Genomic DNA, 11,961 nt, shown 5'->3' with positions numbered 1-11,961 from the left:
TAATTATGATTCCTCGATATACATTTAACATATTATAACGTAGTTTATGTGTTACAGCACTACTTTTGGTGTCCCCCTCAGGAATTGCTCATGAGAGAAATTCATGCAATTGTCCCCTCCAAAGTTGATATCAGATTTTTGCCCATGCCTATAATGGAATGACGAGTTTGCAAACCGTTATCTTGCGACCTAACTGGGGATTGCCCAAGCAATGAATATGTGGCAATGATGACTATATGAAAAGTATCTAGATTCTAGAATGACACGAGTAACTGTTATACTGTGTGTACATAATACATGCTTTTCAGCAAGTCTATTGTTGAGCATTTAAAATCATTATCACATGCGCCACGTAATTATAGAAAATGTCACCATTGTTTCAAATTGAAGGTATGTTACAGTCGAGTTAAAGGACTAGTTGTTTCTTTATTATTACGATAGTGATACAATGTCACATGTGCGCGATGCGCGCTTTCTGACTACTGTACAGTAGTGACTTGTCTTTGTAGTAAAGGACAAAAGCAGGTGCAGGAAGAACGCGTGGGGTCGGGCGAATGGGAGGGCTTGACTACATGAGAAAAAAAATGGTCATCCTGAATCATTGCCTATAGGACAGAAATATAAATGGGCGTGGTCAGGCTTGGCGAGTATAAAATCTCTCCCGGAAATTTTTCAGTAGCGGCAAGTGAAGCAAACAAGTTAAAGGCGTAGAAGAACAGGGTGTATAATTGCAAGCAATGTACTGAAATATAGATGTAACAAGAAGTTAAAAGACTGAATCACGGAAGGAGAAATAAGCGAGAACAGACGCCTGTTGCCTATTTGAAGACATCGCTTGAACCGAACAGCCGCGTAGTCATTTAATGCTGGACAAATATCAATAGTTGGTTAACCAACTACCTTTTAACTGTTCACTAGTCTTTAGCCAATTTTTCTTACCGGCTCGCCAATGCTTTTGCATCAGTTCATGAACGGAGGCCTGGAAGTGATGCATTCTACATCAATTCAAAAAGACACTACTTTTACAAAGATTTTCGTTGGTGGTTTGCCCTACCACACTAACGATGCTTCCTTGAGAAAGTATTTTGAGGCCTTTGGCGATATCGACGAGGCGGTGGTGATAACGGACAGACAGACGGGGAAATCCAGAGGATATGGCTTTGTAAGTAACATTCTGACACTTGTCGGTAATGCAATTAGCCTACATCTTGCAGTGTCAGCACGTGCGTCTTACCAATGCATTCATTTGAGAATAATTCTCAATTGGCAGCCCTAGAAATTGAGTTGCCTATAATATTAATGGTTGGTATAGCCTACTATTTGTTTTCTGTGCTGTTGTCTCTGGGCACATGCACGCCACGTTTCCTCCCACCACCAAGTTGTTTCATGTAACTGACTTATTTGCCTAGAGGAAAACAAGAATACTTGATGTTGCGCCAAGTGTCTTTTTAATGAGAAATATTCCATGCAGAATAAAATGCTGTCGTTGAAGTTGCGTATTGCGGTCATTCACACGCATGTCAAATTATTCCTTTCCTATAATGTGCTGCTTAAACACAAATGCAGTATTATTTTTTGCCTTGCTGACTGTATCACAGCTTTAATCAGGATGAGGGATCACATTAGTTGACGGATAAGATATCCCCACATATCTAATGTCCCTCTGCCTACCCCCGAACGAACACACCACATGCTGTCTCCCCACTAACCCCTCAGCGCTGGCCCATGAACGACCTAGCCATTATCACTTATGAGCGCGGCAAGGGCACTCACGGATGTGCGAGCTGCTGTCCTCGCTTGCTTTATATGGTAATTTTGGCACGGTAGGGACTCTCCAAGACCCTCCTCCCATTGTAAAGAACCGAAGCACTCAGGCTTTACAAGTGGTGTTTATAGAATCATAACTGCTGTGGGAGTCGTTCTTTTGTATCCCAAGATGGATTGCTGTTCACTGCCTGAGTGCAGATCCCGAACCATGGCACACACCTCACCTTGTTCTCGTAGTAACTGTCAGATGGAAGTTTGGGGCACTTCCCCCTCGAGTGTTTCAACGTTCCCTATTTTATTTGACCTTTATTTAACCAGGTAGGCTAGTTGAGAATAAGTTTACAACTGCGACCTGGCCAAGATAAAGCAAAGCAGTTTGACACATGCAACAGAGTTACACATGGAATAAACAAACATACAGTAGAAGTCTATATACAGTGTGTGCAAATGAGGTAAGTTAAGGGAGGTAAGGCAATAAATAGGCCATGGTGGCAAAGTAATTACAATATACCAATTAAACACTGGAGTGATAGATGTGCAAGTAGAGATGATGGGGTGCAAAGGCACAAGATAAATAAATGCAGTATGGGGATGAGGTAGTTGTATGGGCTATTTACAGATGGGCTATGTACAAGTGGTGCAGTGATCTGTGAGCTGCTCTGACAGCTGGTGCTTAAAGCTAGTGAGGGAGATATGAGTCTCCAGCTTCAATCACCACAGAGGGGTTTTATCGCCATAAATGGTTCTAGTAACTTTGTTTTATAAATCTTCAGCTCCTCCCGAAATTCAGAATGTCTGCCAGGTTTTTTAACGACCCTCTGGTAATCAGCCATTGCAAGCAGGAAAGTTTAACAAAGTATGTATGATGCAGATAAAAAGAAACCCACCTTCTCATAGTTACAATGAACAGGAACAGCAGAAATGCAAATATTTACCACAAATTTGGAGAGGTGAATCAACATTTAACAGGCCAAAGATGGAATGGAAAACTTGTGTCTCTAATAGAGGCTGTGTTTACTCCTCATCCAGTTTAAAACTGTAAGACAATGGTACTCTGTTTACACATCAGCGGTGGCCAAAGAAACAGTGGGTCTCAGTCATAAACGGTTACTGCTGCTGAGTCTGGTGTTTCAGGTCTGACTGGCTCAGGCATATGAGGGTGTTCCAGGTTGGGAAAGAGGTGTTTGCAACCTTGCATGCAGCAGAGGGCAGTTGCGGTTTCCCAACAGGGCTAACTTGACAATCCTGTTGCTCACTACTTCAGTAGCAGGAGGAGAAGAGTGGCTCCAAAGCCAGGCTTACCTTTAAACACACTCCAAAGGTGGATTAGTAGACCCCCTGCAATAGAGTTCCAGTGTCAACACAGCCTCAATGCTCATGTGTGTTCACAACGCATGGCCTGGAGTGGGCTTAGAACGTCTTCTCAAGTCTAAAGAGGTATGCTTCCCTCAACAGGCTAGAATAGATCTAGAACTCGGATAAAACCCAAATATGTAGTCATCTGAGATCTTGAATTGGCAGAAGACCAAAACAATCAAAGCAGACTGATGCTGTCTAATGCCTTCAAAGGAGAGGAAGGGAGGGGTAGATTCTAACAATCTCCTTATTCTCTATTGCCTAATTGGATAAGCCCTTAATCATTACTGATTCATATTTCAGCAGACTTCTCTGACTGAGCTGCTGACCAAGTGTTCTGGATCTTTTCGAAGTGATAATCACTGTGCTTTGTGTGCAGTTTCCTCTTCAGAAAGGGGAATTTAAGTGGTGGAAGGTGGACATGACGATTTCTGTGATGGCAGACCAGTAGGGTTTGTTCTGCTTGTAGTGTTAGTGTGGCCCTAACCTTGAAATACTTTTTCATAGCTTGGATGCCATATTTATATATTGCTAATATTGTCAGTGTCTGTGATTATGTGTCAGGTGACAATGCTAGATCAGGGAGCAGCAGAGAGGGCCTGTAAAGACCCCAACCCCATCATTGACGGGCGCAAGGCCAACGTAAACCTGGCTTACATAGGTGCCAAGCCCCGCGGTATGCAGATAGGTGAGCCGACCAGGGGTGAGTACAACCACCAGATGCACCAACACTACACTTGTCACACACCATATTGGCATGTTTTAGACAAATGTTTGCTGGTAAATGGTCATTCAGAAATCTCATATGCTACTCATGCCATATCGTACAGAAATGTACAAACATTTAAATTCATCTGGATGAACTTTCTTACTCTATATACAGTTGAAGTCGGAAGTTTAATAGTAGTGATTTATTTCAGCTTTTATTTCTTTCATCACATTCCCTGTGGGTCAGAAGTTTACATGCACTCAATTAGTATTTGGTAGTATTGCCTTTAAATTGTTTAACCTGGGTCAAACATTTCGGGTAGCCTTCCACAAGCTTCCCACGATAAGTTGGGTGAATTTTGGCCCATTCTTCCTGCCAGAGCTGGTGTAACTGAGTCAGGTTTGTAGGCCTCCTTGCTTGCACACGCTCACAAATGTTATATGGGATTGAGGTCAGGGCTTTGTAATGGCCACTCCAATACCTTGACTTTGTTGTCCTTAAGCCATTTTGCCACAACTTTGGAAGTATGCTTGGGTCATTTTCGATTTGGAAGACCCATTTGTGACCAAGTTATTTTCCTGACTGTCTTGATGTTGCTTCAATATATCCACATACATACTTTTCCTCCCTTGTGATGCCATCTATTTTGTGAAGTGCACCAGTCCCTCCTGCAGTAAAGCACCCCCACAACATGAGGATGCCACCCCCGTGCTTAACGGTTGGGAAGGTGTTCTTCAGCTTGCAAGCTTCCCCCTTTTTCCTCCAAACATAACTATGGTCATTATGGCCAATCAGTTCTATTTTTGTTTCATCAGACCAGGGGACATTTCTCCAAAAAGTATGCTCTTTGTCCCCATGTGCAGTTGTAAACCGTAGTCGGTCTTTTTTATTGCTGTTTTGGAGCAGTGGCTTCTTCCTTGCTAATCGGTCTTTCAGGTTATGTCGATATAGGACTTGTTTCACTGTGGATATGTATATATACTTTTGTACCTTTTTCTTCCAGCATCTTCACAAGGTCCTTTGCTGTTCTGGGATTGATTTGCACATTTCAAATCAATGTACGTTCATCTCTAGGAGACAGAACGCGCGCGCCTCCTTCCCGAGCGGTATGATGGCTGCGTGGTCCCATGTTGTTCATACTTGCATACTATTGTATGTACAGATTAACGTGGTCCCTTCAGCCGTTTGGAAATTGCTCCCAAGGATGAATTGGCCTTGTGGAGGTCTATAAATGTTTGTTATTTTTCTGAGGTGTTGGTTGATTTCTTTTGATTTTCCCATGATGTCAAGCAAAGAGGCACTGAGTTGGAAGGTAGGCCCTGAAATACATCCAGAGACACCTCCAATTGACTCAAATGATGTCAATTAGCCTATCAGAAGCTTTTAAAGCTATGACAATTTCCTGGAGTTTTCCAAGCTGTTTAAAGGAACAGTCAAGTTGGTGTATGTAAACTTCTGACCCACTGGAATTGTGATATAGTGAATTATAAGTGCAATAGTCTGTCTGTAAACAATTGTTGGAAAAATTACGTGTCATTCAAAGTAGATATCTTAACTGAGTTGCCAGAACTATAGTTAACAGGAAATTTGAGTGGTTGAAAAACCGTTTTAATGACTCCATCCTAAGTGTATGTAAACTTCAACTGTATATATTAGGGGACTGGGTAATTGTGAGGGGGGGAAAGACACCTGTGTAATTTGCCATCTCTGCATGTGTTCTATATCATTAGTATGTTGCTTGAGTTACACACTGTTCTAGTCTCGCTGCCTCCTATGCGTTGCAAATGTCTGACGGGTCGTTTTCTCGTTCTTCCAGGCATTTCCATTGGAGTTCAGCCTATTCACCCAGCGCTCATCCAGAGGCAGTATGGGTGAGTGAGTGGGCGCTCTTTCTTTGTGCCCTCCATACCACAGTAATTCATCTTCTGAATTACACATACTTTGCCAAATAAAGGTATCTTGTTTAACGTGCATGTCAGTTAACCTCTGACATGCACATCTATGTGAGCGTTCTACAGATGTTGGACAACTTCACTTTGTTTTCAAATGGTTGTAGCATGGTACATTCCATGGACATGTGACTCAACCCCCTCTTTAGACCCTTCAGTTTCTACCTGGTTGAGTGGGCTCTCTCACTGAGAGGCACCAGGGCAGTGTCTGTCTGTTGTAGAAACAGCCTTGAGGGAGGCCAGTCAATGACGGGTGTCCAGGACATTCACTCCGCTGGGCATTTAATGGCCATGTCACTGAAATGGGTTAGACACCACTGCCCCCCACCCCTCAAGTCCTAGCTTTGATTTAATTACTCTAAGACAGAAGTCCAAGCCCTTACATGCATGTAATAATATAAAATCCTGTCCATGGACTTTGGGTCCTTAGAATCCCCCCTCTGTTCATGTGCTTGTTGCTTAGTAACGGGCAAGGCAGAGCCCTGCTCTGTGGGCATGTCTAACAGGTGTTGGCTCTTATTACAGCCTTTTACACCCCCTAATCCCCTGTGATTGACTGCAGCCCCAGCGAGTGGGAGAGATCCGAGATCTATATGGGCTGGTGACAGACACAAGCTGCTCCAAGATGGAGAGCACACGCTTGTTCTTTCAGCCTTCCGCTCAGACCCTTAAACTGCATGTGGTGGAATGGTTGGGTGTGGCTATTTGATCATAATATAGCCCTATCAGAGTGGCCTACCATTAAAAATTATTTTTTAAACTATGGAGAAAATGCATCCCCTTAATCTCTTGCATAGTTTGTTTTGTTTCAGTATGTTGCTAATATTGTGTTTATTCTATCACAATTCTCACCGTAAAAGGAAACCGTGATAGTGCTAAGGGGGAAAACTCTGAACTTCATTCAACTTTCTAATCTCGTGATTCTCTGCGCACGCTGATATTTCTTCCGCTCGGCAGTCCCAGGGAACATTGAGGCGGGACGATGGCTTTCTCTGAAGAGGCATTGTGCTTAATGACGCTGTGCTTTCACCAGGCGCCAAACCTCCTGCAGCTTTCGCATGGTTTTTTTCTTAAAATATTCATGATTGCTTTTCTATATTATATTGTGCTTCCAGGTCAGAATTTGGGATTCCATAAGGACCTTTTTTGTGGAATTTGTTTTAACCTGTAGCCTTTTGTTCTGGTATGTGGCAAAAAATACAAGTGGAAAAATAGCCTCTAGATATGTAGGTAGGAACTACTAATTGGCAGTGGATTTATTTTCCATCAAAGGCTCCTTTTGCTGTTTTAGCCAGTCGTTTTAACCACAAACGTATAGCTACATTTAGCTTGACTTGATGAAGACCTTCGATTTGTTCACAATGACTTTGATGTGATGCTAGAGGAAGTCGGTCTGTCTGCTCTACCAGCCCCACCTCCCTACCATCCGCCGAGTGGTACTTGTCACACCCGCTGGCCGTCATCCAAAAAAACAGCTGACCTCTGATCCCTCTGTCCCCCAGACCCCCACAGGCCCTGTGACGTCGGAGTTAGGTTAGAGCTCACTGCTCTGTTCTGCTTCCCTGTTTCATCTTCTCTTCTCTCCCTTTTCTATCTGCTGCACTTCTCATCCTCTTTTAGTCATTTTTAGTAACTTTTCTATCAAGATGATTGTAGCGTTGACCCATATTTTGTTGTACCACCTAATGTGCCTCAAGTTCAACCAGAGGTCAGAGCTAGAGTCCTGTGGCCACACTATTACAAGGCCACAGAAAGAGGCTCATCTGTATGTGAATCTGCGTATGCCTCAGTCTTGCATGGTCATCTGTCTGCGGGGGGGGGGGGGGTGTCTGAATGGTTCTTTGTGAGTAACTGACCATTAGTTGTAGACAGTGTGTATCAACCTGCTCTGCACCCTCTGCCACGGGCTCCTGATTACCTTCATCTATAGCGATCATATACTTCTTGTTAGTGTATACCACTCAGCGGGCTACAGTGTCCTAACTATTCCATGCCTACCTACACAAATAAATACTTGCTATGCGAGTGGACCCAGGCAACAGACTGCTGTATCATATCAGCATAATGTCTTTAGACGTTGCGAAAAAGCTTAGCCACTAGCTCACATGATGGAGCCATCTCGTGCTGCGTCTCCAATATAGTATTAACGAGGAATCTGATAATGAATGAATGTTATTGTTAACCCCCACTATCCTCCCCAACCCCCTCATGGTTGCTCTGTACTCCCAGCTGAACAGTATGCCGGAGGGGGGAGTGAAGATACCCGAGGTGCAGGCTTCGTGCTGCCTTGTTTGGAGGCTCCCAGGAGGAGGGTAGCAGGCAGCTGTGACTGATCCCGCCCCTCTCTAAGGTGCCAGCAATGGCTTGAGAGTGCAGCAATGGATTGGAGTGCCAGGTTATGCTGATTAGTGCCTCTCTTTCCTATTATGGCATGGTTTGGGGTTTGCAGTGGTGACTTCTGTTGCTGTTTAATGTTCCAGTGTGGGGCTGAAGGGTGTGGTATGTGTTAGGCAGGTTGCAATTGGATTTTGTGCGTCGGTCCTGTCACCCCTTACCCCTGCACTCTCCCTTTTTGCTGTGTTTGAGTTGACTCCACTCAAGTCTTCCATTGCTTCATTCCTTTGTCTTCTGTCATGGCCATTGATCTGAATGGAAACTGGTAAACACAACATGGTGGTAACCCATCCGGTCCTTTCACCCATCAGTGGCTGTGAAGTTTGAGACGAGGAAAGGAAGCCATCAGAGTATTGAAACCCAGCTGAGAAGTGTTGATTTTGTCTGCTGTGACTTAAATGTCTTGATATTCTTTCACCGAACATACTGCCTTTTCCTACCAGACTCTCCGTGTGAGAGGGGTGACAAAGTTCCCCTCGCTCTCCTGAGCTCTGTTTTTGATTCATGTTTGCAGTGAGTGGAGTTTGTTCCCCTCCAGCTGCAGTAATAAGGGTGGGGGGGGGGGGGTCTCTAAACGGCACCAGTTTTGCAGGGGGGAGGTCCCTAACTCTTCCTCTGCCATCAGACTGGGGAGAATGAGCTGTCCCCATACTCCATAACACTAATCACTAGTACGAGAGGGCTTTGAGCACAGCACACCCAACTAGCTAGCAACCTGCCTTGATAGGCCCTCTACCACTGATATCCAATGTAACTTCTGCACAAAACAGGAACCACAACTCTGCTACTGTCATCAAACTTCCTGTGTGTACTCGGCGAGTGAAGCGCAGCAGCTGTTAAAACACTCAATGTCTGGGCTTGAAAACCTGCTAGTAACGGCTTTCTCCCCCCCCCCCCTCTCTCTGGGGGCCCTTACCTAACAGGTTCTGTCGGTTTTCAACTGATTTTCAACTGAGAGGTGTTGCTCCCTTCTCCCTACCTCGTGCTTTGTCACGTTTAGTGGGTGGTATGGAATCTGGCTAGTGTCTTGCCCACCACCACTACTGTGGATACACGACACAACTCTAATGTATATTCAAGACCTGCTAACCCTACTGGAGAATGTAAATGACAGAATCCAGTCCTTTGCTTTCTTTGCTCCTGTTCATTGTGTTTTCCAGTATGTAACTTGTGTCCTGTTTGTTTTCTAGGTTGGCCCAGCAGTATGTGTACCCCCAGGCCTACCTTCAGCCCAGCCTGGTGCTCCCTTCTCAGGTGTCCTCCTCTGTCAGCTCCCCCTACCTGGACTACAGTGCTGCTTACACCCAGTACGCCCAGGCCGCATTCGAGCATTACCCCTACGCCGCCTCCCCAGGGTTCCTGGGCTACGGCTACACCCCCAGCCCTGCCACCACCCCCTCCCAGGCCTCCGCCCCAGCCACTATTCACCAGACCCTCCCCACAGGGGCAGGCCCAGGACCCGCCTTCCTGCAGTACGTCCCCCAGCAGCACGTTCAGCCAGACCGCATGCAGTGAGGAGAGGCAGGATGCAAGGAGTCCTATAGGCCTGGGGCGTCACCCTGGACTGCCCATGCCACAGCCAGGGCTTTCAGGGAATGGGCTGAGGGACTATTGCATGGTACCATCAGGATGAGCCCCCTCATGGGTCTTGGGAGGGTTTTGATGACCGGATGGGAGGCTAGAATTAAACGTGTGGTCACTGAGGGCTTCCAGATGCAGACACTTGATTTTTTTATTATTATTACTGTCTATCTTTATTGTATCAGTGTTAGTATCTTATTAATGTAATTATTATATTTTGTTTCAACAAAAAAACGCTACATACTTGTATTTGAAGAGGGCGAAGGGGGGGGGGCTTACCTGGACATTGACCCCTCACCCCCCTCGTCTTTGCCAGGGCATGGGTTAAGTGAAGGCACTGCTGCTTGGATACATAGTGGTTGGGCATTGGGTGAGAGGCACAGTGCCAACTGTTTCCATCCACACCAGAGGCGAGGACTCAGCTGTCCGATACACCCCCAGTGTTACTGGTCCTGCACCATGGTGGTCGTGGTTCTCTCTGGGCCTTTCAGAGGTCATCAAGGACTAAATGGAGAGCGGAGATTCTGGGATCCCCCCCCCCCCCCCTTCTCCGAGACTGTGAAATTGTTAAAGTCAGGACTACATTTCTTTTTTATTAAAGAGGCCTTAACTCCTATTTTTACAACACTTCCTTTTAACCCCTTAACTCAGCTAACAGGGAGAGTCCTTACTCATTTTCACATGGCCTGGGCTCTTCATATTTATACCAGATACTCTTGTAGTCTATTGGCTCACTTTGTCTTGATTATTAGATACTGAAGTAGATGGTCATATGCAGGAAGTGGGAGGAGGGGGTCAAAGAGCATTGGGCGTTGACGTGCAAGGTAGCTGACACCGATACCCACTACCTGTTTATTTTGTCTAACTGTTCATTTAAGATTGTCAAATGTTGATCTCTCAAAGGACATTCATGTACAGTATTTTTAAATGTTTCCATTATCAAGTACATTTATTATACTATATTTATGTTTAGGTATTTATAGGAAATTCTAAGTTAATCATTTTTTGTAACTTGGTCTAAATAGTTGCAGCACTGAAGTCCTATAACTTGGTAAGTGTATGTGCAAATCCACAAATGTGTCTTTATTCATTTGATGGACATTTTTTGTTTTCCATTTTTCCTGGGAACCCATTGGGTTTACCTGTATGCACAACTCTAGATGCTTTAGTTTCTCCGGCTGCTGGCTGGGATCAGACTCTGTTTAAGAAAAATGTCATTTCCAGTCCCTTCAAAGAAGCCATACCAAAAAAAATCTTTAAAAATAAAGAATTTGTATTTATAAAAAAAAGTTGACTCCTTTCCTGATCTACTGAGATTTATTTGCAACATTTTCAAACTTGATACCTTCATGAAGAGCAGAACATTTACAAATACTTTGCCATATTCTCGCCATAGATGTATAAAGAAATTATTATGGCGGCTCCTTTAGTCACTTCTAATGTGTACAAAGAGCTTCAAACTAGCTCCTTTTGGGGTGAGGAGGTTCAGTAGCTAATGTGTGTGATGTGGTTGTTATCCCAGTTCTGTGCTGTCTGCTTTGGTGGGGGTCAGGAGCAGGAGGCACATGCTTTATCAGCCCACAACACTACAACATGCCAGGGGCACAGGGTGTTCCCAGACCCAACACACTCGCTGTTGCTGGGGAGATGAGAAACTTGGAACTGTAGAACCAGAAGGGGAGGGGTTTGGTATGTGGTTAAAAGCACTTTGTTCTGTCAAAAGGTTTACTTGTTTGGTTTCTGCATATTGTGAGGCCTCAACACTGAGGTGTTTTATTGTACCCGCAGACTAAAGTACAAGGTTGTGACGCAGCACTGGCATGGCTTATGAAGGACCATGTGTATATTTAAAGCGTGCGGAGGGATACCAGATTGCTTTCTTGCGGTATGCTGGACATTTTAACAGTACTGGTTCATACATATTTAAATAAGCAATCTTCAGTAATGGAATAGATGTCTCAGGGGTTACAGTTACATTGTTGAATCATGTCCTAGGTGTTTATGGCCAGTGTGTGTGGTCTGAGGTGACATTACTGTGTTGGAGAGCACTGAGTTAGTGCTGTGAATGTATGTCTCATTGCTCTCCCTATCTCATCTGGCTCCCTCACTCTCCTCACAGTTTCTTATTGTCTCTCTCCATTTTCATTCTCAGCCTTCGAACTCTCCCTCTATCTCCTTCCTATTGCCTCTGTTTTTCCTCATCAC

General features: G+C 44.6%; 1 protein-coding gene across 2 annotated transcripts; it reads left to right on the top strand.

Moving 5' to 3' along the window:
* Positions 1 to 676: 676 nt before the first annotated feature.
* On the top strand, positions 677 to 11,045 carry LOC115143347 (RNA-binding protein 38-like). 2 transcript variants are annotated; one of them, XM_029683665.2, is made up of 4 exons: positions 677 to 1,162; positions 3,688 to 3,826; positions 5,649 to 5,703; positions 9,366 to 9,786. In XM_029683665.2, the coding sequence occupies exons 1-4, from the start codon at positions 950 to 952 to the stop codon at positions 9,688 to 9,690; spliced, it is 732 nt and encodes a 243-aa protein (XP_029539525.1). In that variant the 5' UTR covers positions 677 to 949; the 3' UTR covers positions 9,691 to 9,786. The 2 variants fall into 2 exon arrangements, with proteins under 2 accessions (XP_029539525.1, XP_064857987.1); XM_065001915.1 differs by lacking the exon at positions 5,649 to 5,703 and having other exon boundaries at positions 9,366 to 11,045.
* The last annotated feature ends 916 nt before the right edge of the window (positions 11,046 to 11,961 follow it).

Source organism: Oncorhynchus nerka, linkage group LG15, assembly GCF_034236695.1.
Source record: "Oncorhynchus nerka isolate Pitt River linkage group LG15, Oner_Uvic_2.0, whole genome shotgun sequence".
Taxonomy (NCBI): domain Eukaryota; kingdom Metazoa; phylum Chordata; class Actinopteri; order Salmoniformes; family Salmonidae; genus Oncorhynchus; species Oncorhynchus nerka.
Note: the sequence above shows the minus strand (reverse complement) of the source record. Positions and strands in the feature narration are given on the sequence as shown.